This window comes from Ostrinia nubilalis, chromosome 5 (genome assembly GCF_963855985.1).
Source record: "Ostrinia nubilalis chromosome 5, ilOstNubi1.1, whole genome shotgun sequence".
NCBI lineage: Eukaryota > Metazoa > Arthropoda > Insecta > Lepidoptera > Crambidae > Ostrinia > Ostrinia nubilalis.
In genome coordinates this window covers 7,428,972-7,455,418 of record NC_087092.1, presented here as the reverse complement: position 1 = coordinate 7,455,418, position 26,447 = coordinate 7,428,972, and the positions used below count along the sequence as shown (strand labels likewise).

The 26,447-nt window shown below is 38.4% G+C and overlaps 2 protein-coding genes across 2 annotated transcripts in view; one reads left to right on the top strand and one right to left on the bottom strand.

The window, feature by feature from the left end:
* Positions 1-21,203, top strand: part of LOC135071791 (transmembrane protein 132E) — a 115,987-nt gene extending 94,784 nt beyond the window's left edge. The window contains 18 exon segments of the mRNA XM_063965621.1: positions 2,886-3,153; positions 8,712-8,855; positions 9,188-9,362; positions 9,805-9,953; positions 10,907-11,108; positions 11,503-11,675; positions 12,104-12,272; positions 12,468-12,740; positions 13,432-13,575; positions 13,663-13,703; positions 13,929-14,133; positions 14,599-14,893; positions 16,082-16,184; positions 16,920-17,041; positions 17,570-17,847; positions 18,092-18,172; positions 18,417-18,571; positions 19,044-21,203. Of these exon segments, the coding sequence (XP_063821691.1) occupies positions 2,886-3,153; positions 8,712-8,855; positions 9,188-9,362; positions 9,805-9,953; positions 10,907-11,108; positions 11,503-11,675; positions 12,104-12,272; positions 12,468-12,740; positions 13,432-13,575; positions 13,663-13,703; positions 13,929-14,133; positions 14,599-14,893; positions 16,082-16,184; positions 16,920-17,041; positions 17,570-17,847; positions 18,092-18,172; positions 18,417-18,571; positions 19,044-19,307 (3,241 nt within the window). The 3' untranslated portion in view covers positions 19,308-21,203.
* Positions 21,204-21,458: 255 nt separating this feature from the next.
* Positions 21,459-26,306, bottom strand: LOC135071785 (large ribosomal subunit protein uL16m). Its single transcript, XM_063965611.1, has 5 exons — positions 26,163-26,306; positions 25,991-26,068; positions 25,754-25,911; positions 24,113-24,355; positions 21,459-21,729 (listed from the first exon to the last, which is right to left on the bottom strand). The coding sequence occupies exons 1-5, from the start codon at positions 26,194-26,196 to the stop codon at positions 21,514-21,516; spliced, it is 729 nt and encodes a 242-aa protein (XP_063821681.1). The 5' UTR covers positions 26,197-26,306; the 3' UTR covers positions 21,459-21,513.
* Positions 26,307-26,447: the final 141 nt, after the last annotated feature.

The following is a 26,447-nucleotide window of genomic DNA, read 5'->3' as shown; positions in this document are numbered from 1 at the left end:
TTTATTGCGCCTAAACTGCGCCAACAGAGCATTGGAAATGTTCATTCGAACACGTCGTTGGTCTGACGTTAGCAAACGCGGCACCCATCGCGCGGACAGCTTTCTCATGCCTAAATCTTGATTTAATATGTGACAAACACGTTCTTTGGACATTTTCATTGCCTCTGCTATCTCTCTCACTTTAATTCGGCGGTCGTCTAACACCATTTGGTGAACTTTAGCGATGTTATCGTCAGTAGTTACAGTTTTTGGACGTCCCGAACGTTCATCATCTCCCAAGCTCTTACGGCCACGTTCAAATTCGGCTGCCCAAAATTTTACTGTGGTAAATGACGGTGAAGAGTCCCCGTACACAGAATCTAACTCATCTTTGATTTTCGTAGGGGTATTCCCTTTCAAAAACAAATATTTTATGACAGCTCGATACTCGATTTTTTCCATTTTCACAAAAATACTCACATCGACTCACTCAAACGACTTTCAAATAAAAACCGCGCGTCAAAAATGGCTGAAACTTTGAAGTGTTGCTGTCAAAAGATGCACAATTACATTCCCTGACTTTAATTGATGTGTGCTGCAATCTTCACGTTGAGGTCGGAAACTTTTCAGACCACCCTCGTACATATAAAATTTACATATAAAATTCAAATTTTTGCGTCATCTATGTCTAAGAAATATTTGATAATATGTTAATAAGGCCAAACGCAATTTATTTTGAAATTTTAAAGACTGTACTACTTACTAGAATTTAACTTTTATGTTTTGTTTTGTTTATTTAAAGTCTATTTTGTCATTTTAAAATTGATTACATATTTTGTTTTAAGATACTGGGCAATTACTGTGCTTTGATGTGGGCAATTAGTGTAAGTAATGGGCAATGACTGTACTTTTTGGAGGATTTTAAATTTATTTCAATATTTTCTAAGTTACGTAAGTTTTAACTAAAAACTGTTAATATTCTGTTTAACAGTTTATTGAGGTATAAGAAAAAAGTCATAAATGGTCGACAATTAAAATACTTTCTTTAATTTTTCATCTCAATGTGTTTGAAATCTTTAAGTGGGCAGGCAATAGCTATACGGTTTACCCTATGTAGTGCTTTATAAAATTGTAGTAAATTAATCATGGTATCCAGTTGGAGTTATGACGGTGAAAACTCTGCAGTCGTAATTGCAGTTTGCAACTTTGATACTGAATAGCTACTGTTCTACCTACTGTTAGGACTGTAACATGATTAGGAGGCGAGGTCTACTATGTTGCAGTTATTAGTGGAAACTAGGTAAACAACATGAATTAATTAGGAGTGTGTAGATTTTTGTGTGCCTTGGGATAATTCTTTTGACGTCATTGGGAAGTTGAAAGAAATGAAACAATAATAAGTTTAAATTAACGAAAAAACCTGTCAGTTTCTTTTAGTATCGGTATATTTTCACGTTGAATTTAGGTAAGAAGCCGGCTCAAGAGTAGGTACATCAATCTAGACATTTCCACTTACTATGCGAAAAGCGGCGGCTCTACACGTTCATGTCGTGAGCCATTATTTCATCCGTCCGCAAAGAAATCTTGGCACCAGTTGGGGCCAGGTAGATGGTAGCTTAGTATTTTATACGATTATGCCGTGTCACCTCCATTCTCTCGAAAAGCTGTTTATTTCGGCGAACGTCTATTACTGGAGGGTTTTATAGAGCCTACCCGTCACGCCATATTAGGAGTAGCTTAATTGAACATTTTCTGCGCTCCCATAAAATATTTCGTATTTTAGTAACCAAGCAAATTCGAAACCGAACCTTATTTCAAAGAACACGAAAGGATTGCACTCCCCAGGGCAAGGATTTATTGCAAACGTTCCCAAGAAATTCGGAGATATATTGTAGCATCTATTACATACACAGGCTTGCGTTTGCATTGCACGAGCGAGATACGATAGGAATGGGACTGCAAGCGTCTTAGTCCGGCTGTGCTTTCATAGCGGGCAGCGCATCTGCAGACTCGCTTACGGCCACGGCGCATTTCAACGCGGATTTAAAGGAGCCATTTCGTTTCTATTTTCTCTACCTTCGCCTCCCAGCTATTCGCATTCCACGACACCATTGAAAGTCAGTGGGTCAACTTCGAGTAAAACGAAATCTCAGGGTAGGGAACACTACTACAAAAGGCTAACCGAATAAAGCCGCAAGGTGTGCCGCTTTTATAAGACCCAAGTGCAAATGACACCATTTGTGGGAAGACGCGCGTCATTTGCTCCACTTAGAAATTTCATCTGGAATTTATTTACTGATCCCCCCTCGTACTTGTTAACGAGTTTTATACGCAAATGAAAACATATTTCTTTAGTAACGAAATAAAGCCGCGTTTTCATTTCTTTTGTGGAATTTGTTCACAATTTCGCTCACGACTGTGTATTTACTTGGAGCTGGCATTTGCGAGGCCATAAATCCGACTGGCGCTGGTGCTGCTTAATGAAACTCGATGTCACGACTTTTAAAATTATACCCTTCTGAGGTAGTATACTAGATACCAGCTTGACCAATGCTATCATGATTGCAGTGAATATTTGCAGAACCTTCAAATAAACAGAGGCAGGGTAATTCAATTTCCATGTTAAAAATTGCGCCGCGCCACATACGCTGAAATATTATGTGTCAAGCAATATTGTCCGGATACAATCTGTTTTTGCACAATACGGGGTGGGTCAGACACGAGGCGTAGCGGATCGCTGATTTTTGCTGACAAAGCAGTCCTGAATCGGCTTTTTCTGTGCTACTCTTATTTTATCCTGTATTTTCTCCGTAAATATCTTTTCGATGACAATTTTACGGATCTCTTTATACAGAATTACTGACGTGTTTTTTCATATACCTAATAAATATTTTCATATTGTGTAGAGCGGTGGAAGAAACCAGTGGTGCAGGAGGTCCAGGCTGGGAAGAGATCCTGACGTGGCTAGTCGAAGTGGGAGCTGAGGGCGAAGGCGACACTGAGGGATCTGAAGGCGAATCTGGCCGAGGGACAGCACGCCTGAGCTGGTCCGCCAGGGTCTCCACCAACCCAGGGTCCACGTCCACCACGGAGGAACCCCCGCATGAGCATCGCGTCAACACTCGCCTGGACATCGAAAAGGATGATATTCAAGCAGTCCTGCCTATATCAAAGGTAAGTTTCAATTTATAATTTTGAATCCTAAATTAATATTTTTGTAGTAAAAGTCAGTTCAGGTCATAGTTATGTTGACAACGATAGTCTAGCATTCACTATAAATAATACAACAAAAAGCTTTTTCGAACCTCACGTAAATATGTTCCACGCTGAAACGCACCGGGCTATTTTTAAATTATTTTATCTCGCGGTCGACGTGACAAACTATGGAGCGCTATGGAAATATTGTCCAACGCGGGAATATTACGGGCAAATGTGGGCCACAATCTCGACAACCCACTCCATTATTCGGTCATTACGAGCGTCACAGATGCCAGGAATCAACAATTTATAGAGACATCGATTGTGGCGATAAATTTACCAAAGGTATTTTCCTAGTAATTAATGGTGGGGCAGGAGCACCTTTTATTGCCATAACGATATCTTTATCGGGTTTCAAGGGCTTTACGAGACGGTCGGCCGGCCACTATTGTCTGTTAATTGGACCGTAAAACGTAGTATCTAATTAAGGAGAAAAAATGGTGACATTCCCGTGTCTTATTCTGGAAAAATGTTGTGGTTGCAATTATTTAACGAAGGTTAGAAGCAAGCAAATGTTGAGGATTAGCGTTTAATGGTGTACTCTTAGCATGAATGAAGTGGCGTGTAATGGGGCTTTATAGCGGGCTAATGGAGGCTGGGAAAGAGCCGCCTACGACGCCGCCGCCTTTCGCCGCCTCGCTTGTTGCTGACGATTAATTTTTGAATAAGCCTTTGCCGCATTTTAACGCAACTTGTTTGGCGATATATTTTTATTTTCTTTGCTTGAATTAATTCCGTTTTATTAAAGGCAATGTCATCTGAACCTTTGCGCTGAAAAATCTCGTTAATTACATTTACTCTGTCATGTTGTAGGCATTATAGCCCGCAGTACTAACATACACAATCCCATAATTGATGCCACGAATCCAATGTATCATGTTTAATGTTTTTTGTTTGTTTCGTCGAGGTAATGAAACTGCGAATTCGTTTTCCGTGTTTTGGTAACATAGGAAGATTGATGAAAAAAGGGCTTACCCTTTTCTCTTATTTATACATAGTACCTCCCTGCATTTAAAATTTACTTTCATTCCCGACTCGGGTGACGTATTTTATTCTTCCTTAATCACTATTATCTAATTCAATCCATCCGTAGGTAATATAGAATACTCGTATATCTCTGTATGTTGGATTTATCAGCAACTGTCATTCATAAATTGTAGCGAAGATATACAACTTTGTTAATATCAGGTATCAGCATAAATATTAGATATTCCGAAATCATTCTGATAAAAACAGCCGACGGCGGATCGCGAACTGAGAGTTTCAATTCTATAATCATAAATATTATTTGGAAAAACTTTCCACAAATAAATAATATTTGGAAAAAGGTTGAATAATGTAGAGACTGAAATGGGCATGAAGCATTTTCTCATAAGAGCAACACAAATTAAAAATGGATGGAATGTATTTCTATGTATAGACGTTAAAGACAAGAGACAGAATTTTTTGTTTTCCTTTTTTTGAGGTAACAGAACCCTAAAAAAATACCCACCCTACCTACCCGTGAAAAGTGGGTAGACGTAGGCTTTCATCCTATGTAAATGCGGCAAATACGCATATATCACATTCACTATTCCCGCCAAGTCAAAAGCTCTGTTATTTGCATTCCTTCTCGTACATTTGCACCATTGATGTACTCGTAAGAAGCAAATAATTCCATTGAAATAATACGTAGAACAACAACGGGAAAACTTAATTAAACGATCACATCTTGTGGGTAAACCAAGGTAAACCAATTATGAATTAATGGGACGGGATGACAGACAAACATGAGCCAGGAGCGGACCCGACACCCACGTGGTATGGAATTAAACAATTGTACGTACAAGTGTATGCGTGGGCGTACTCAAATATGGGTTTGAGGAAATGTATTGTAATCCGATCCCGATTTCGCCGACAGCATTAGAATTTTATGAGCTCTAGCGGTTTCTTGTTTTAACCTAAATCTGTTTAATATGAGTAGCAAGTTTGAATCTAAGTGAGTACCTAAACGTGTCGTAAACTGATTCACATCACATGTCACCAAAGTGAAAATGTATGTAATGAATTTCAATTTCTTGAATGGCACTAGAAATAAAGAAACAAATTTTTACTCTTATGGTTATGGTCCAAAGCTTAGATTAATAAAGCTGTCCAAAGGAAAACTAAGTACATTTACGCCCGTATTCACAAACATTGCTATGAGGTCTCAGAGTGCGCGTGGATGCACAGGGTGACACACGAACCAATCACAGAGCTCTATTCAATGCTATGTGTTCCATTTGCTGATTGTTTGTGAATACGGGCGTTAGTTCATAATGTTAAAAATAATTAAAATTATAAATTGAATATAAATTGTTTGTGCCTAAACTTTTAACAACTTGCAGCTAAACGAGAAAAGCCCGACCTAGCTCTTAATTACCCCTAAACATAAACTTAACTGTTTGTAACATAGTTAACAATCAACATACCCAACACAGCACGCACAACAATTATTTAAACAAGTTTCTCGTATTGCTTGGGACAAATTAGTTTATCTGAATATTAGCAGCCTCAAAGCTGCCTCGGGCTGAGCCTCTGTAGACGGAGCTCAATGAGGGATAAACGGGTTCCTTGTTTATACGTACTCTACATGATTGAAGTAATTAAACTAGGCGGCATAGCTGGGGAGGAACAACCAAGTTATGTGCTAGTAGTTTCAGTCTCCATTTTGTATACTGATGTGAGTATTTTTATTACAATCACACGTCTGAACTTTAATGAAATACTAGAATCCTTTTCTTATTAGTTAAGGTATAGAACATGAAATTTAATTATTAATAACTTGAAAAAAAAAATGCATACGATGGTTAGAGTAGTGTTGTTAGTAATCCAAAAGTATAATGAAGTATTTAGGAACATACTTTAAGCATAGTAAGGAGTAGTTTATGAAGCTGTATTTATGCTATTATTGTTCATAAAGTTTTGTAATACCTGAAATTGTATGAGTCATGACTAGACTAGACTGTGAGGTCTGTTGTTGAGGCTGTACTATTTTAGCTGTGTGCTAGTGATGAAATGCAAACGATGTTATTAATGCATGTTACAGTAATTAGTCTGTGAATGACTTTGGCAGGTCTGGATAGAGGATAGACAATACACTTATTGTTATTCAGGCGGCGTTCGGCTTGATTAATGACTCTTGAAGTCGACAAAGCGATTACAACGTCCATATAGATAGGCACTGTTTATTACACACTATGTAATAAAAATAGCGGTATAGTACAAGATAATTAAGTTGCTTGTGTATTGTTGATAAAGCTTTTTGCCAGTAACATCTATTGCATATTTGTGATAAAACTACATGGAAATGTGTCTTCTACCTAGTGTCTCTATATCTAATCAAATGCTTTTTTTATAAAGAAGAATGATACAGTTTTAATGTATTTTAAAAGGTAATTAAGAATAAGGGCGTTTTTTCAAAGGGAATGTCTAATGTGCTGTGAATTTAAACGTAGTTCGCTGAGGAAAATGTTTTAATAATAAAATTGTAACTAGGTTGAAAGTGTCAAAAGCAGGAACTTTAGAAATGGTTTATTTTAACTAAATTAAATTGCGCTTCAAAATTATTCTGTGAAGTTGAGACATTTTACGTCTATGAAATTTTGAAGAATCCTTAGTTGATATCAAACTTGATAACATGGAAAAGCACTTCTACGAGGAGTTTTCCAGGTTAAGTAATGCTTTTCGTCCTATTTCAGGAAATTAATACACCACAATTCTAAAGTGTATTTCGATTAGATACCAAGTCCTTATCAGTCTCTACCCGCCTGTCACTTGTTTTAAACGAGGTCCGTTCAGAGTTGTTCTGCTGTGGACTATTAATCACCTTTAGGTAGCTCTTAATTAGGTAAGTGTATTGTAATTAAGCACAATACCGCTATACATATAGTTAAATAAAAACAAAACTATTACATGGACACAATACCTAATACCTACATTGTAAATTCACATCTCATTTTGCAATAAGTACCTACCTAGGTACTAGACGATCTTTAGGTTCCAATCCAATTCCTATTTTTTTATTTCGTTACGAGCGAGCCCGAGACAGTGTTTATCATTTTCCTGGTGGTATTAAATTAGCCTTTACTAAGTACTGCTTTTGGCGGTCAAGTTGTCTACAATTTGACTACATAGGAGTTAAAATAATACATATTATGTAGGAACAGGTTACTCCCTGAGCTCCCTGGCTGATCGGTCCACACATTTATGTTGAACATTGTTCAAACGAACCATAAACCACTGGAGACTTTACTCACTCGTTTATGGAGGGAATATAGTATAGTTTTACTACCCATTGTTAAAAGAGAACTGTGACGACAATCGTCGGTCGTGCACACCTTTGTGAGGTGTCCCCTTGTGAAGTTCATCCGATTAGTATATTGTACTGGATGTCTAAGCAAATCCTATTACACTTGCATAAATACATACATGATTCACTAACTCACACAAACAGTCTTACAACATTGTTGATTAACACACTTGTCTTACATATGTATAGATCATTTTCAGAATTGTTATAACTAAGTACTTATAAAACTAAGCTATTTATACGAAAAACGTTTATTTTAAGACCACCTACGCACATTTATTTGAGTCAAGTGTACCAAGAGGTCACACATCAAGGTATGTTATACTATACTCGTACTTAGGTATTTATTGAAGAGTAGAGTCGAATGAACTTTGACAAAATGCTATTTTCGGTGGCACCTACACTTATTTAATTACAGTGCTACCGAGAAATAAGTATTACAGACATGTTAAATCAAAGCTGCGTGGGTACTTTATTTGCACAGAACATGCCTAGAAGCTATCAATTAAATGTAATATAAATTATTATAATAATCATAGTAATCTAGTCTACCCTTTTATAATAGTGAGCCGCAATCTTAGCCAACATTTATTTTCGAGTCGAAGGGCTGGCTAATAGGCATTAAATACTATCCCTTGGAGGATTAATAGGCAATGTGGGCGGTCATACGAGTATCGTCTCTACCGAGCTAATCTTAATCCGAGCTTTTGTTATTAGTACCTACGTACTTATCGTCTTTTTTTCTATTTTGTTAGAGGGCTGGGTTAAAAAATTTATAAACATAATTTAGAATAGAATAGAATAGTTTTTATTTAAAATTAAGGTACCTATACAAGCAGGCAACACATAGGTACATAAAGGAAGAGATACAAAAGTGGACAAATAGCTGCTTGTGTCCCTCTGACAAAAAGCACCCGCTCAGCATACATCAAGACCGCGCCAGGGCTTGTCTCGAAACTGATTTTCAGCGGGGGCCCTCTATTGTTTAACAGTAGATACTGCTAAGATTACCATAAGATTTTAGCTCTACGATAGCTAGACGATCACAAAGTTGTATAATAATTTTGCCCACAACATGCACTTTTAACCTACGTTTTGGATTTTTAAGACATACCTACTTAATACATATTTATGTTTGTTTTAGAATTGGGAAGTGCTAAACACAGCGGTGCTGACTGGACGCCAAGTGTCTCAAGCCATGAAGGTGCTCATCGTGTCTCAGGCTGGACAGGTTGCTGACGTCACGCTGCAGAGCTCCTGTCATTCCGAAGATGAGAGCGTTTTGAAGGTATATTTATTGATTAAATAACCCTTATATTCAAAGAAGTGCTTACATTATTCAAGTAGGTATTTTCAGGATTTAGGTGATCTGAAAACATTGGTCGGACTTATAGTGGCCACAGTATTGATAATAATAGGTATTATGGCGAGCATATTTTTTCCAAATCTTCAGGGTCGATCAAAATCTTATTCCCAAAATAAGACTAGCTCTTCAGTATTTTTGCCGTTAATTATAGTTTTAGATGGTCAAACACATAAGTAGGTAAAGCCTAAGATTTCAAAATTGAGTTCCTTTACCTCCTTACTTTAAATAACTACTCAAGCTTCTATTTCTTTTAGGTCTCTTCGTCATGCAGTTCAGTGTACGTAGACGGCTCCGAGATCCGAGGGTCTTCAAACGCGTCAGTCATCGTGAAGTACGGAACATACACTGGCCTCGCTCGGTTCACCGTTTGGATGCCCGAGTACCCTTTGGAGATCGACGTGGATGACAATAGGCTGTCGCAAATTAAAGGTGAGGTTACTCAATTCTTTATTAATAATACTTAAAAAGGTAGCTATAGGCATGCACTGGTTAATTAACTTCACATAACTTAGATCTAAATCATATAAGTTGCGCACGAAAAGACTGTAGATTTCTTGGTTTCATGAAACAATGTTTTGTTGTTTAGTATTGTAGTTTTTCAAGGCGAGAGTGAATAGGCACTTTATACAGGGCAGATATTTTGTACCATCCTACACTGCATCCCACTTAACACCAGGTGCGATTATGGTCAAATACCTACCTGCCTTGCTATGCATAAAAAAAAACTTCAAATCTCGCGATTCTCGCAGCTTGCTCGCAATCGTCTTAATAGGATTGTAACAGTTATCACAAGCTAAATATCTCAGTTCAACACAAGAGTCTAGTGATAACCAAATGTCCCTGGTAAGTAATTAAATCTTTTTGTGTCTAGGCTGGAAGGTGTCAGACGAAGCAGGCACGAAAGATCGGATGAAGAGGTCGCTGTCAGCTCGAGGATGGGGTGGTGCGAGGCCAGACGGCACTAACGCTCTGACTGACCAGCGCTCGTGCCGGCTCCGATACCAGCAGAGTAACGTTGAGGTGAGTTACTAGATGTTTATCTTGAAAATTACCCTATGTAGTTGTTTACAGGGTAATTTTACTCTGTATAGGTACAGTAGCAAGTAATTTTTATTAATTTTCAGAATGCTTAACTTATACTTTGGGATCAATGGTGACAGCAAAATTAAAATCCAGTTCTTTATAAGAACTTGCTGTCGAATAAACTAAATTGTAGGAGTTATGTTCATTTAATCTTAAACTAACTCTTTTGTATTTAAAGATTTTCATTTAATATTCAATGAAAACTTACGCTTTCGCGTAAAATATGGTGGAATCGAAACTTTAATTAGTTTCGTCTGCAGACTCCGTTAATTAGGTACTAAAATAATTATAAAGTAGAAATAGTGACAGGTCTTAAAATAACGATATTGTGCGATAGATAATGAAAATAACTTTTATGTAAAGTCTATAGCTAGCAAAAACGTTAATCGAATTCGTATCTTAATTAAGTTTAAATTGTATCGGTATCGTTTAGTAGCCCAGGATAGTTCGCAAACAACTTTACAACTCTATTTTAGTATATTTCTCGCCCTAAACCGTCGATACGGGTATTGTGTGGAGTTTCGATATTGAAAAAGTTTTGTGGGGTAGGTATACCTATCCTTAGGATATTAGTGTTTGAACGGCTAGTTAAATAGGGGCAATAAACTATTTTTAGTTCATCAGATCATCAGGTTTATTGGTTTGAACCAGTTGTACAATTTTAATAAAATTATTCGTTGGTAGGTTTCGGTCCGCAAATAATTGACAGCATATTTTTTTAGCTAAAGACACTTAGACAGGAAATAACTTACCTACACACACGTTGAGCATTTTAAAATGTCCTGTACCTTTATCTAGTATCCAGTTACGTGTACTTACTATCTTTTAATAATAAAGGCGAACAAAATATAGTTAGAGGATGGGATCATAAATACACGATCTTCCCACAGGTCTACGCCCGTTTCCTAGCCAAAGACCACGACTCGGGGCGTGTGTCGTACTTCGTGTCTCGTCGCACGTGGCTCAAGGTCACGGAGTTGGTTCTGACCCTGATGCGTGTCTCCGACCCTCGCATCGCGTCGCTGCGGGGACGCGTCCTCCAAGGGCGGAGCACTGGCCGCACTGAGGTGCAAGTGCTGTCGCCTATTACTGGTGAGTTGCTTCTTATGAAAATCTTTTAGTTGTATGTAGAGCCAGAGTATATTAATGAGATTTATTGTAATTAGCCAGATTTTAATACTATCTACAGTCAATGTTATAAAAACATCTTAAAAATTGCTAGTAGGAGGGCGTTGTAGCAGCAAAAAAACAGAATATTTTTTAGGTTTTAGGCATATAAAACCACACAGATTTATATAGACGCCTATTTCAAAAACAGACTGTTTTATCCAAAACGTAGCGTGTACATTTTTCAGCCTTCAGGCGCAATCCATTCCATCGAATGGCAACAAAACGTAACAAAAATACCTAAAAGACAAATAGCCTTGAGGGAATTGGTTCCGTACTCGCTCAGTTCTAAACTTTTCTATTATTTGTTATTTGCCAGGTCGCGTGATTGGGCTGCGTGAAGTTCGCGTGGTGAACGACAAAGTTTCTATCTCGCGGCTGCTAGTTCGCGTCATATCGGGGCTACAGTTGAACATTTCCCCCGACTCCGCCATTACCGATGGATACGTCTCGGAAACTACCGTCACTAGGCGACTAACAGCCCAGTATCAGGTTAGTAAGTTAGGGCCATTTTTCATCCAACTATCCGAAACTCAACTAGCTGCCGAAACAAAGTTTTAGTGAGTCTGAAACTATTCTAATAAACGCTTCCCGTAATTATCAAGGAAACGGTTAACGGGCAAGAATTCGAAATTAAGGCGAAGTTCGTTTGTTTTAACTAATTAGCGCCGTCCTTCAAAATGTCTCATCTTTCATAGAATTTCTAATATTAAATATTAAGTTAAGCCAGTTATTAAACCGATTCCTGAAACAATTTCAGCTAACATTAAAGGTAGAGCTTGTTGTTACCTGTGAAATCAAAACTTGTAATTTGTCTGACCGATAAGTTAATTTCTCTATTTAAGTCTTCAGCAAGTGTGAAATAACAGCCTCTTAAAGCAAGAAAATTCTTTACAACTGAAACATTGGGAATCTTACAGGAAGGACTACTGGACATCGATATCGAGTTTTCGGACGGCAGTCGTACAGCCTTACGCGATGTTGCTGTCACAGACTACTTCTTACTGGTCGAGAGCCTGGACCCCGAGGTCGTGGCGTTCGCCCCGATGCTCGCTTCGAAACACCCACGAGTTATAGCCGTCGGTGAAGGTTCGGAACTTTTTAATGTTCCACTTTGTAAAGGTTGTAAAGTTGAGATTTATGACCGTGTCTAAAATGACCTCATTATGAGGGGTATTAAAAAACTTGGATCAAAGCTGTCTTCGTTGGAACATGATGATAATAAATTAATGCTAACTTTTACTCTTTGGACCCGATTTCTAATATTTTTTCTTACTTTATCAGGTAGTGGCGAACTACTCCGTGTGACCCTCTTAACTCCTGAACAATGCCGCAACGGTCCTCTTCGTAGGGTAGCCCTCCCAGGGAAAGGCGATGCGAAGACTCCGGCCAACATCAAGAACATTCCTGGTGCTTTGGCCAGCGCTGCTGCGAGTGTGGACGTGGACTTCAGCGGTGGAGACGCTCCTCAGAGACCAGATACCCCACAGAATGACGATATCATGGTGCGAGGTGGACTCAGGTCTGGGATCGCGGATCTTACAGATATGCTCAAAGGTGATTCTTACTTTTAGATATTTTCAAAAATGAAATCCTATCCACATTTCCCAACTTAACCTTAGTCATGTCCTTATGACATAAAGTTACAAGTTGTCTGCCACGTTTATGAACTGTTGAATCAATTTTGATGCTATTAGGGGCCGTTCAAGTATTACGTAAGCACCAAGGGGGGGTGGGGGGGTCTCTGTTTTGCTTATTTTGGATGACATGGGGGGTAGGGGGGTCTAGATGATGATTACGTCATCGTTAGTTATTTACGTTTTTTCGGGGATTCCCGCAAATAATACATATGCGTAGGCACTCGCTTTGAGAACTGATTAGGGGAATTACCGCACATTAGGGAAATTACCGTGCGCTATTCACTTGTCTAATAATAACTCTCGTGCCGACACTGCCCATTGAAATTTGAGAGTCGTAGTCCGCATGTCCGCATATTATTATATTTTTTTGTCCCTTACTCTATGTGTATCAGTTAAACCTAATATTTTCATGAATTTTCCTATTTTAAAAATGACAATATAAAAAACATTTATAACTAAAAATGTTTACGTAAGCATAGGGGGAGGGGGTAAGTGCTTTGCTTACTTTTGATGACAAGGGGGGCGGGGGGTAAAAAATGGTAAGAAATCTGCTTTCGTAATACTTGAACGGCCCCTTATGGGACTAAACTGAAAACCTTTTTTTCTAGGTTATGGCAACTCCAACATGAAGGATGAGAATAACCACGAGCCTACAGTGCAGGCGCAGCAGTATGGCTCCTCGATCTTCCGCAACAACCCATCGATTCAGAATCGACATCCTCCCGCCAATAACATGAGGCCTGTTGAGATTGGTATGTCACTAAACTATGAAAATGATACAGTTATAAAAAATGAGACTCAAAAATCGTGGACACTAATCAATTTATGTACTCTTTCAGGAATGTCAGTCCTACTTGGAGTATTCTGCCTGGCTATTGTGGTAAGTAAAAAAAAAAAATATTTAGGTAAGCCTTAAAACAACGTCACTATCAGTCTCATTTTCAAAAACAAACTCTCCAGTTTATCATCTGCATCTCTAGCATTTGACACTTTGTTGGTCACTTTAAACTTAAATCTAAATCATTAGATTGCTGCACCTAAATGGATGACTGTTCTATCTTTATCTATCTAACATCTCTAACCAAACCTCTTATCTCTCACATAGGTTTTTGTCGTATCCTGTGTCGTTTACGCGTTCCGTCTCAAGCCGACTCGCGCCGAGGGCGGGACCGGGGGCGGGCGGGCCATGCCGGCGGTGGCGGAGGGCGGGCGGATCCAAGTCGCGGGGCTGGTCGGGACCACGCTTGGGCTGGCGCGCGACAAGCAGTCTAGGGAGTCGACTACCAATGCTCATGATTGGGTTTGGCTAGGTAAGTAGATTTGTTGAGCACCGTAAAAAATAAATTTCAGAAAATATGATGTTAGGTATTTTAGGCTGCTATTGTTGGGGCGATCTTATCGCCAGAAAGCAATATTTTTCAGGTAACCTTCACGTATATAGATGGGTATACTACATACAAAGGGAAGACCTCTCGGCATACGAACAACTCATTATCGATCGCCAAATTAAACTTAAGTTATGTGAAGAATTCATGTCTAAAGTGGCAAAAGTTTCTATAATTCCCTCATGTCACGAAATCTGGTTAGCACTACGTGGCAAGAGCACGCGATTTGCCACGATTTGCATAAGAATTCTACTTTCTTAAACAAACTTAAATCAAGCACACGACCACCATATTTTTCTACATGGAATGCTAAACAAAAGAACCACAAAAATAAAACACTATCCACTATCTTACGTTGACAATAAAAATAAAAGACTCGCTATCTTTCAGGACGCGCAACCATCGAACGCAACGGCAACCGTCACCCGGCGAATCGCAACTCAACGCAACCTGTCGACAACGGCAATAACACAGAGATGCGGATCACGGCTAACCCTCTCAACTACAACTACGTAGACCCAGATGACGCTATACGAGAGAACGGCAACGTCATGGTGACCAGCTTCGATAATCCGAACTCGATCGAGCTGCCTTCGCAGAGCGAGAAGCGAACGATCGACTCGACAACGTATTGCAAGAAACCGGCGAGGCATGCGCGTACGCAGAGCGGGGACATTCATTGGCAGTGAGTAGTGATTTAGTATTTCATACACAGCAATGCTGTAATTAAGTACTAAAAGACTGCATGCATTCTGAAACTGAATATGTAGTGAGTGAGCCTATTAATATTGTGACTGCCTAGCACACCCTGTACAAAACCTTATCAAGTCTAAAGGACAGTGCCAATCCATGTATGGAAGTTGGACCAACTGCTGCCCAGAATGAAACCATAGTGCATTTTGTTCCTCAGGCCAATACTAATTTATAAACCGGAGCGCACTGAAATCTATCCCTGGAGTTAAGAGAAAAAAAGAGTTTTGTTTTGAATTATTTACATACAAAATATCATCGATGTATACGTACTAAGCATAAGATTTCGCGATTGTGGCATTAAATAACACGCGATATGTTGAACTTAACCATACTGCATCCGTACACCTTACTTTAGTACGACTTCGACATTCTTTATAAGCGATCAAGCGCTATTGCAGTAGTTTGGTTACTTGACAGAAATTAATTATTTCCAAAATGGAGCAAGAAGTTTTAGCTTAATAACTCCAATAATCGATTGTAATACACCAATAAATTGATTTTTTGCAATGATATAGAACTAAAACTTCTTGCTTCATTTTTGGAAATAATGAATTTCTATCAACTTACCAAACAAAACAGCGCTAGATCGTTTATAAAGAATGTCTAAATCGCACTAAAGTAACGTGTACGGATGCAGTATGGTTAAGTTCAACAAAGCGAGTGTTATTTAATGCCAAAATCGCGAAATCTTATGCGTAGTACGTATACATCGATGATATTTTGTATGTAAATAATTCAAAACAAAACTCTTTTTTTCTCTTAACTCCAGGGATAGATTTCAGTGCGCTCCGGTTTATAAATTAGTATTGGCCTGAGGAACAAAATGCACTATGGTTTCATTCTGGGCAGCACTTGGTCCAGACCCTGGCACTGTCCTTTTTGTGTGATAATTCTCAAGATAAATTCCGATGAATTATAACTAGTTTTGCGTGAGGTCACAGTCAAATCTATTCTTTTGTAATTCTGGTTTTCCCTAACTTACAACATATCGTAACGTGTGTCTTTCAGTGTTGTCAAAATCATTGTTCAAATGCTTGAATTAATAGCGCTTATGTAGTGTGGTAGTGATAACTGTTTGTATTGTGTAATTGAGGTATAATTTACTACATTTGGTCTTCAGGACCGAGCCCTCCAGCCAGGACGACTACCGACCGCCGGTGCCGCCGCACCGAAACTCCTCTACGCCACAGCCGCAAGTGCCAGTGCCACCGCGAAACCCCAAAGTGAGACCTCTTTCTGTTATGATCTAGAATTCTAGATATTAGAAGCGATAAATTAGCACATAGAAAATAGAGCTTCACAAAGCTCTTACAGCATACAGTGACTCTATGGCGAGTCTCAAAAATAAATAACCTTTATTTACAAATATCATTATCAAGGACAACTTCTGCACTAGGCTCGCAGGCCTGTGTCGCAGTAGCTTTCTTGTTGATGCTATTTACAAAGCGGTACATACAGGGTGTCCCAAAAACGATAATTTTTCCTTCTTTTCTGCAATATCTTTAATTTATCATACTTTTAAACTAGTTTGTTGAACTTCAATGTTTTCTTTTGTTAGCCCAACTATCCCTTGTAATATGGAAAAAAATAGGAAAAATATCTTCATTTGTAGAAATAGCATGAGATAAAGTAGGTAATCACAGGTGACAATTTTCTAAAAAATTTACAAAAACTTAAAAATCTTGAAAATGGTCATATTTTTACTAGGGTCAAAATTTGATGTTAGGCGAGGCCTATCGATGGTTACAGGGTTATCCATTGTTTTTGGGCCACCCTGTATAACTTCCTTTACCCTACAGAACAGAAAAAACTATTTTATGTTCCTTGCTTTTACGTATGTGACGTAAACATTTGAGTACTTATCAGTTTTAAGGAGGTTGTTTAAGTTCAACTTATAAGTTATTTTATTGTGAGAATGCAATGGCTTTAAGTATTGTATTTTTTATCTTAAACTTTAGATTTTGCCCGAGACCGTCATGCCTCCCTCAAGGCGGAGCCACTCCCGCAACCACCACAAGAAACACGACCGCGAGCACGATTCCACCAAGATATCTCCGGAAAATGGCCGCCGCCCCGACAGGTGAGTTTAAAAAAGCTCTGACACTCTAACAAAGGTTATTTTACATTGCCATCAAAACACAATCTTCATTGCTTTCTAGTATAAAAATACAATCTATCCGATAAACTATGATTTGCTATGCTATCTGGCTAATTACTAAATTATTAGCATACCGGATAACCGGATAGCAACAATGTAATAAAGGCTTAATCTAGTACCGGGTCAGTGAATATCTATGTGCAAATGATCAAGGAAATTCCGTATCCAGTGATCCGGAACATACCCTATTAGAATCAGCGATGCTTTCAACTATGAGGATAACATTAATTGGAAAATTTTACAAATGATTATAATGTAGGTACATTTTCTTAACACCAGTATACTACCCTTTTTTACCCATGATACGTGATGGTATTATCAATCGTTTTTCGAGTAGTTACACAGGTAAAATGTTTTAACCGTAGTACTACCGACCGCCTCAGTAATAAGTACAACGCGGTAGGTAACTTTTTAGTTGCTTTTCTGAAATCACCGACTTCTCCATTTCAGAATTATTGATCTGAACAAGACCGACGCCCCTTACATATCGAGCCGAGACATGAAAGACTACAAGCGAGACTCACGACCGGAATTCGACGACAACCCAGTGGAGAAGCTGACCAACAAGGAGGACTGCGCCAGGCTCTTCGAGTTCGACAACGACGCCCCCCTCGTGATGGAGAACAAGGATTACAGGGAGATCGTCGGTCTTAACAGAGGAACTGACGACTCCAGGCGCACGTTCGCTAAGCCGCAAAGTCCTGACTACATGCACGATTCGGGAATAGGTGAGACTAAATTTTTGGATGCTTTGGGATTTAGAGGTTTCGTTTGGTGTCTGATTCTGAAAATCATTTTACTGTAGGCATAGTAAGCGTAATTTTGTCCTGTGAGATAGCTAATCCTAGTGAATGATCTTCTCCCCTACCCTACACAAGTTTTCCCCTTCCCGAATTCATAGACGCAAAAGCTGGCTAAGTCAAAGGAAGTTGAAGTAAGGCTATCGGTAATATAAATATGGATTGCTTGCAGGACTGCCAGAGGTACAACTGAGGCACAAGCGGACCAAAGAGCCTAAGGGAGATTTCGTGGAGGCTTCCAGCCAGAACAAAGGTAGGTTTACCTATTAAGATTGTTACCTTTTGTTACATACAGAAGTTTGAAGTTCAAGAATGTCTCATCGCATCTTCCAGACCTTACACAATATTGATCCATTCGACCATCAAAAGAAACGACACGACACTGTTCTTTCATGCGACACATTTATAGCTAACTAAGTTTGACAAACGTAACTTAAGCAGAAAACCTGAGCTTCTCTCTCATCTGAACAAGATTAATGCAATACTTCTGTCCACAGGCAGCAACTCGCCCGAGGTGAAGCGCGCCACCATCGTCGGCAACCCGATGTACTCGCGCGAGCACGCGCCGCGCGCGCCGCCCGCCGAGGCGCTCGGGCTCGACGACCTCCACATGGACTACGAGCAGATCATGCACTATTTCCACAACCTCAAGGTATAAACCACACGCCGTCCCACCACGCTTCTAGCATAGTATCGCTGTGTCGCTTGCGTCGCGCGGCCGCTCTGTCACTATCTCGATGTTCGATGTCCTCCTACTTTCTTATGACGATAGAGCCTAAATTTTGATGCATTTAAAATGAATCTTAGCATAGTATTTTATATGAGTACTACGTTTTATACGAATATACATTTAATACCGCGCAGTATTATTATAACGGTATTTAAGTACGGATAAGGTTAGCGTCACGGCCCTGCAGCGTTTGACTTTAGACTTCGCCCGATCACTGGCACACTCACCGTTTCGATCCCTCATTCTCCCATCAACGTAGCGAGCTAGACTGCAGCTGATTATCTCATTAGCATAGCAGTAGAGTGTGAACCTCACTTTCGATTAGAATCAATAAATCCTGTAGTGGATTTGTCTCACAGAATCTGACTCACGTCTGTTTTCAAATTTTTCGCAGGAATCGAACGCCTGAGTAGAGCAGATCATTGCAAAGATCCGGCAGATATTGTCTACGTTTAAATATCAGCATATCAGCAAAGCTCCGATCGACGTATTCAATGCGGCCGCTGAGGCACCGGAGGATAGTACTGTTGACAACAACAACGCGGACGATAACACGGCGCCCACGCAGGCGCTATGCGACTCCATCGCTCACAAAAACGTTTTCATGAAAAGACAACTAACCTTTTTATTGGAACATCTGAGCGAGGCGTACGAATAATTGTTGCAACGTCAATGTATTATCCTCACAATATGTGTCTATCAATGGATCCTTGCAGTGATCGAAAACGAAATATACAAATGTAACTGTTTTATACATAATATATTATATCGTTAAAACATATTTACTCTAGTCATCTACAAAGCTGCACATATTCGAGTAATTAATAGTGTGCATGTAGTTAATACTCATTATGTCAATGACTATAATAGATTGTAATACACGCGTTGTATTATCTGTATTGGTAAAATTATTCCTGTTTATCGTGGGCTACTTGAGACATCTGAATCTGTATATTTGCCTAGCCTAGCGTCGTCGCTACTGTAATAGTAATATCCCGAACCAAATACAAAACACCCTTGCATTTGTTCTAGATCTGTACATATTTTTCCATTAGAAAGTAAAAATGCTACCTCACTTTTGTCTTAACTTTATATATAGCTTAGCTTGTATCTATTACATAATATTCGTATGTATGATTCCGCAAACCTAAGCAAAGTTTGTACGTTGTTTTCTCCTTTTCGAATTAGATGTTTTGTTTGTTTACCTGATTGATATAAAATCAATGATCCTATGAGTACGAATTGCCAGTGTTAGGGAAATAATTATAGTTTGGTAAGGTTAGAGTATAAGACACAGAACTAGTCAAATTTATTATAATGTGAGCTTTAAGGCCTCTGGCACACGGTCGTGAGATCTGTACAAATTGAAAGTCACGTGAAAGCGTGTTCGTTCATGTGTTCCGCTTCCAATTGTATAGAAATATAACGCTATATTCATGCCAGTTGTGTGCTAGGGGCTTTAGTATTCTCAAGTCTGTTGTACTGTCCTCTACTCATCTACGTTGTCGGTCCCGCGACTGATAGTTCCTTATTGTTGCCACCGTTATGGTTTAATTTATTACTTATTACATACTTTCAAAATAACTTATGTTCTATTTAAATAAATGTAAGGTAACTATTTATGATATGTAGTAAATTGTTTTCTGTGGATTCCATAAATGTATACACTTTATGTAAGTTAATCATAATCAATAAATAGCCATTGATATGTATAACAGATAAAGATAAATAATTTCTACTTGTGATAAAATGACTGCTTGGGGTTTATTTTGTATGCAGTCGATTTTATAAATAAAAAAGCCATATCATATATGAAATCTAGTGCTTGTATGATATTGTAAACACTATTTAATTTATTGAAGATGTAAATTGCATTTACTCGTAAGTTAGTTCTTTAGGCTTTGTAAATATTGTTATGACGTTATATAATTTATAGGTACGTGGAGAAGACAGTGCATATATAGAAAATAAATGTGGTAGAATCGCTTAACATGTGGACGGAGTAGAGTTGCACACAGAGGAGATGATTTGTGTCTGTTACAAGTTGTACACTATTGTAATAGTAAATGTTTTGATCTTGTATTTGTGTATTAATGTGAATCCTAAATAGAGCAAAACGCAATGTCAGAAAATTTGAAATATTAATTTAGCATGCGGTTGTGCAGTGTCAAACATGTTTGGCCTGAACGATTGAGTCTAGGAACCTGTATCGATACTCTTAGGCCGATTCAGACAAGCGATATTTCGCATTTTCGTGTTATATCTCTTGTATCCATATTGCGCGACATAAGCGAATATCGCTTGTCTGAACAGGCTCACTACTGATAGCGTGTTGTTTGGCTTTCGTCGTTAGGTTAGGGAGTCACGAGACATAAGTACTCTATGCTGTAGTATTTGTTACTGTAACATCTGTTTTTGTTGAATTTAAAACCGTAATTATATGAGAAAGGAGTTTATAAACGATTAACGCTACAAGGTTTATACATGTACGCAAACTGAGGCTTGTCACAGATCCTTTCATAAAATGTCAAATTTAATAAACCATTATAAAACATTTGACTGGTTTTATTAATTAATTTGTACATAATCTGTTTAAACTGAACTGTATAATAGACAACTACCTACATACATCAAGAATGCGTTTCCATAGACACACACCTAGTAGTAGATTCGAGTTTTGTACATTCAACAATATACCTATATCACTTTTTCAAATGAAAGTCATGAATTTGATTTTGAAAACTGATCAACTCTCTGTCTATTTAGGAGTAAAAAAGATGGTCTATACCTATCATGAACAAAGAACTCATTTGTTTACTTAACTATACAATATATTTCTACAGCAATTAAAATAAATAACATAATTACAAGTACTTCCCATACCACTTGTGGTCGACCGGCGACAACATCTTGTGGCAGCCACCCATGTTGTTTTGGATGATGTACTTCATTGTGTATTGGTTCTGATTATTTTCCTCTTGCCATTTTTCTTTGGCAGCCTTCTTTTCTAAAATCTCCATGGATACAGCCTCTGCTTTGAATGGTAATCTTTCTGCTACAATCTTCAGCATATTGTGGACCTGGAAATAATAAAGGAGCTCTTGAGAAATTGTGCAGTAAAATATTATGGACCTTTCAGCTTAGTGCAGGCACACACTGGGCGACACGCGACCGACAGCTCGGCGACTTAGATGCGACGTCAGGCTGCAATCGACAATTTCATATAGGTACTTTGTTCAAAGCACACTTGGCGTCAGAGCCGCGGAGTCGCGACGAGAAACTAGGTAATGTATGAAATTGTCTAAAATAGGCGTCTAGTCGCCGAGCTGTCGCATGGTCGCCTAGTATGCGCGTAAATTCACTATAAATACCTAAAATAACCCTTGTAATACCTAACACTTTACATAGCGCCATCTAGTGCCAAACTAAGCAAAGCTTGTGTTGTGGGTGGCAGTAGCATCGCGTTCACTGTTCTAAGCGGATTTTCCGGCGAGAGCAACTACGCGGCTTATTGTTTGTATAAATAAATCCATAGAGAAGTGGTTCTTAACCTTTAAGTCATGAGGGACCATTTTACCAAATTTCTGTCTTGTCAGGGACCACCTCATAATCCGTCAAAACCAGTTTGACTACAAAAATCAGTTAAAAGTGGTTTTGACCAAGGTGTGCAAGTGCACATCGTGGACCATTTGGAATGCCTCCAGGGACCACCAGTGGTCCGCGGACCACCGGTTAAGAACCACTGCCATAAAGCAACGATACAGTCCTCCCTTTGAATGTTGGATTATTGATTTTTTTTTTTTTTCATTTATTGGGGTCAACAAACAGCTTACACAATGAATGCTTATTAGCTATATACAATTCTGACTTAGATAATTGTGAAACCAACATAGTTAACCACATATTACTATATGAGTACTTAATTATAAGTATGTTGAGAAGCTATAATTAAAGAAAAACAATTATAACGTAACCTAGTCCAACATTCAAACCATTATGCCTTCTGTTAATTTATCCAATACAAGTTTTTTGTATGTGCTGATTTTAGAAGAGAATATATCTATATGATTAAAATACTTATTATATATCTGCGCTAGTCTATACGATGGTGAACGCTTTCCAGCATTAGTCCGACATATATCTTTAGCAAAAAGTTTAAAAGTACGGCAGGCTCTCATGCGTGGCCTACTCGGTACTTGATATCTTATCCTATCTGTAATACTGATACAATCATATTTATTATGACAAAAATCATAAAGCAGGGTAGCCTGCAATAACAGTCTCCTAGTTTTAAGGCAGGGCAACTCATACCTTTCCAATAATCCAGAATAAGGTAAACGGCCACGATAACATTTATAGTTCATACACTTTAGGTATTTTTTCTGTACTCTTTCTAGACTATCAGAATATTTATTATAATAAGGATCCCAAATAGATATGGCATATTCCAACTGAGAACGAATCAAAGATTTGTAAAGATGAAGATATGTAGCTGGTTTCCTAAAATTGTTAGCAGATCGCATGACAAAACCATACATTTTGTATGCTTTGTTACAAATATTTTCAATATGTGAATCCAGCGTAAGTTTACAGTCTAGTGTAACCCCTAGGTCCCTAATTTGCTGTACTCTATTAAGATTGACACCACAAATTGAGTAGTTGTACTCTGTAAATACTCTTTTTCTTGTAAAAGTTATGCAGTTACATTTATTCAAGCTTAGTTTTAATTTATTTTTATTACAGTATTCCGTAAATCGGTCCAGATCTTGTTGAAATTTGAGGTGGTCAGAAGTATTATTAATTGTACGATATATCTTAAGGTCGTCTGCATATAATAAAAAGTTGCAATGCTTAAAGCAGTCAGTGACGTCATTAATGAAAACAACAAAAAGGAATGGGCCCAAAATTGAGCCCTGTGGGACACCAGAAGTTACAGAGACAGTTTCGGATTCGTGCCCATTGATTACCACCTTTTGTGTTCTATTTGTCACATAAGATTTGAACTATCTCCACAGATTCCCCCGTATACCATTATAGGCTATTTTTTCTAGTAATATTTTATGATCTACCCTATCAAATGCCTTTTGAAAATCGGTGTACACACTGTCTGTCTGTTTGTTGGAGTCTATATTGTGAAATAAATCGTTGGTGTACACTACAAGATTGGTAACGGTAGAACGTCTACGGACGAATCCGTGTTGTTGTGGAAGTATGTTATTGTGGAGAAGAGGATATACGATATTATGTATAAGCCTTTCAAAAAGCTTCGCAAGAGTGGGTAAAATGGAGATAGGTCGATAGTTTGCGACGTCCTTCTTAGAACCGGCTTTGTGTACTGGTGTGATTCTGGCGACTTTCCATACTTTGGGACACACACCTTCCCTTAAGCACTTATTGTATAATACAAAGAAAATTTTCAATAAAAAATAAAAAGAGATATTATGTAACAAAGAGTTATCTTACCTCAGCATATTCGCATTTGCCACCAACTTCCAATATCACTCTGCCAGCTTTGACAGGAGTGACGTAGTGGTCAATGGCCCCTTTTCCTCCACCCATACGCTGTCCCTGCCCCTTCTTAGTCACCGGCTGCCATGGAGGGTCGACCCGCCAGATGGCGAACATTCTCTTTTGGTCGAGTTTGCGAGCCACAACCAGACGAGCCATTTCAAAATGCTCTATACTCATCCTACCTCCACCAGTTGCCTGAAATTTTAAGGTTTTGAATGATTTTTTTTTAATTATTTAAACTTTAATGCCAAAATTTGAAACACAAGGTGAACTTAATGCTGTGAATGAATGCATGGAATCAATTAAACTTTCCACTAATATTAACACCAGGCATTGACTTAATCTTTAGATTAACTCAAATAACGGGTGTTTTTTTTAGAGGTATACAACTTTAAATTGGTTACACTGTTTCTAGTGATAATTAATTTGAAAATTGTGTAATTGGTGTAAGTCCTAAGGCACCCTCTGGTACTCCCCAGGATTTTGGAGTTACCTACCGATTCGAAGATAGACCCCCCCCCCCCCCCCCCCCCCTCCCCGTATCATGGACATAGACCGCAGATTTGCCATGCAGATGCGTCAGTGAGTACTAATCTGCGCGACTTGTGTCACCCCCTGATGCTTGGCACCCGGGGCGGACCGCCCCCACCGCCCCCCCTTACGCCGCTACTGATTGGTGGTACATAGGTTTTGCCATTTTATAATTAAATAGAATTACTTCAGAAAAACGTTTGCAAATTGTGCAAAAATGTATTTTAAAAAACATGGTTCAGTTTTCCATACAAACGTCCATATTACGGTCGACGTAATTTTCGTAACTTTTCATTCCTCAGATGAATGATATTAATGTGGCAGAGCTATGGTTTCAACAAGATGGTGTTACCATCCAACCAGCATGCGACACATTCGATTTATTGCGGGAAACATTCGATGAGCGCATAATTTCACTCGATAGATCTTTGAATTTGCCTCCACAATCGGGTGATCTCACACATATGGATTATTTTCTCTGGGGATATCTGAAGTCCACTACTGTGCAGATAAACTACGGAATTCAATGCCAACATTCGTCGCGTTATTGCCGATGTATGGCCCCAGTTGCTCGAAAAAGAAATTGAAAATTGGACATCTCGTTTACGCTATATTTGAGCCAACCGTGGCGCCCTTTGGCCCGAAATCATTTTGAAGCATAAATGGCATAAGAACATCTGTTAAACAAAACCAATACCATGTGAATCAAACATATTTTTACATAATTTATTTCATTTTAAAGTTCTATACCTCTAAAAAAACACCCTATAAGAGATGTGATCAGCTTTTTTGAGAATTACCCTGTTGTAACTGTGTATCCTGTTAACTACAGTGTACTTTACACTGTAGTGTTAAAAAAGTAACAGACCATCTTTTTATCAAAGGAACAGAAAGCTAAAACTTTTTTACTTCGCCCCAGGGTGTTGCAACGCACAGTTTGGAAACCCCAAAATTGTCTAGCATTTTTTACTCTAGCTTTGACTAGGGAAAATACAACACTTTTGATGGTTTTTATTTAATTTAGGTTTAGTTTATTTATTTTTATTCTATATATTTACTTACAATAACACCATATTGCTTCAACTGTAAAGTGGTGTGTAAAGGTTCAGGTCCTCTCATGTATCGCAGTCTCTTTTGCATTTTGGGTGGTTTCAAGTTAGGTGGGTACACTGGGACTTTCTCGTATACCTTGAGCCTTTGACGTTCAGGTATCTCAATGTCTGAAAATGTGAAAGATGAGAATTATTCCTGCTTGTGCCTTTCTCTATAATGATCATTGTTATTGGGTTAATAACTTACGGTCATAATTTTTTGGTGGTGCAAAATACTTAATACCAGCACTCAAAGTTGTTTCAACACTTTCTGGTCGAAGTAAGCCTTAAATTAAAAATATATTTTAGTACACACAAAATACAGGATCAAATTTTGGCATAAACTTTAATATTGCAACTTTTGAACTTAAGAACTTTACCTAGTGTAAAACGAAATGTTCGTGATAAAATCATTGTCCTTTTGGTTCAGACAATTTGTTAAAATTTATTATTCCTTTGAAAAATCTAAATGATTTTCAATTATTTCGGAAATTTTGAGGTTAACTAAAGTATAGCTATTTTACCGACTGTCAGATTCATGGCCATAAAAAAATTGGGTCGCCACAAACATGCGATTTACCGGTTCTACTGTAGAACATCTACCGGTTTACCGGTTTTATACAAAGTTCTTTTGGTGGACCGCAGATTTAGCTTAATGGATTTGG

Coding starts and splice junctions, on each gene's coding strand:
- LOC135071785 (XM_063965611.1), bottom strand. CDS start 26,196: ATGATTTTATCACGAACATTTCGTTTTACACTAG. Junction 25,912..25,990: donor ACCACCAAAAAATTATGACC/GTAAGTTATTAA, acceptor TCACATTTTCAG/ACATTGAGATACCTGAACGT. Junction 24,356..25,753: donor TGAAGCAATATGGTGTTATT/GTAAGTAAATAT, acceptor TTAAAATTTCAG/GCAACTGGTGGAGGTAGGAT.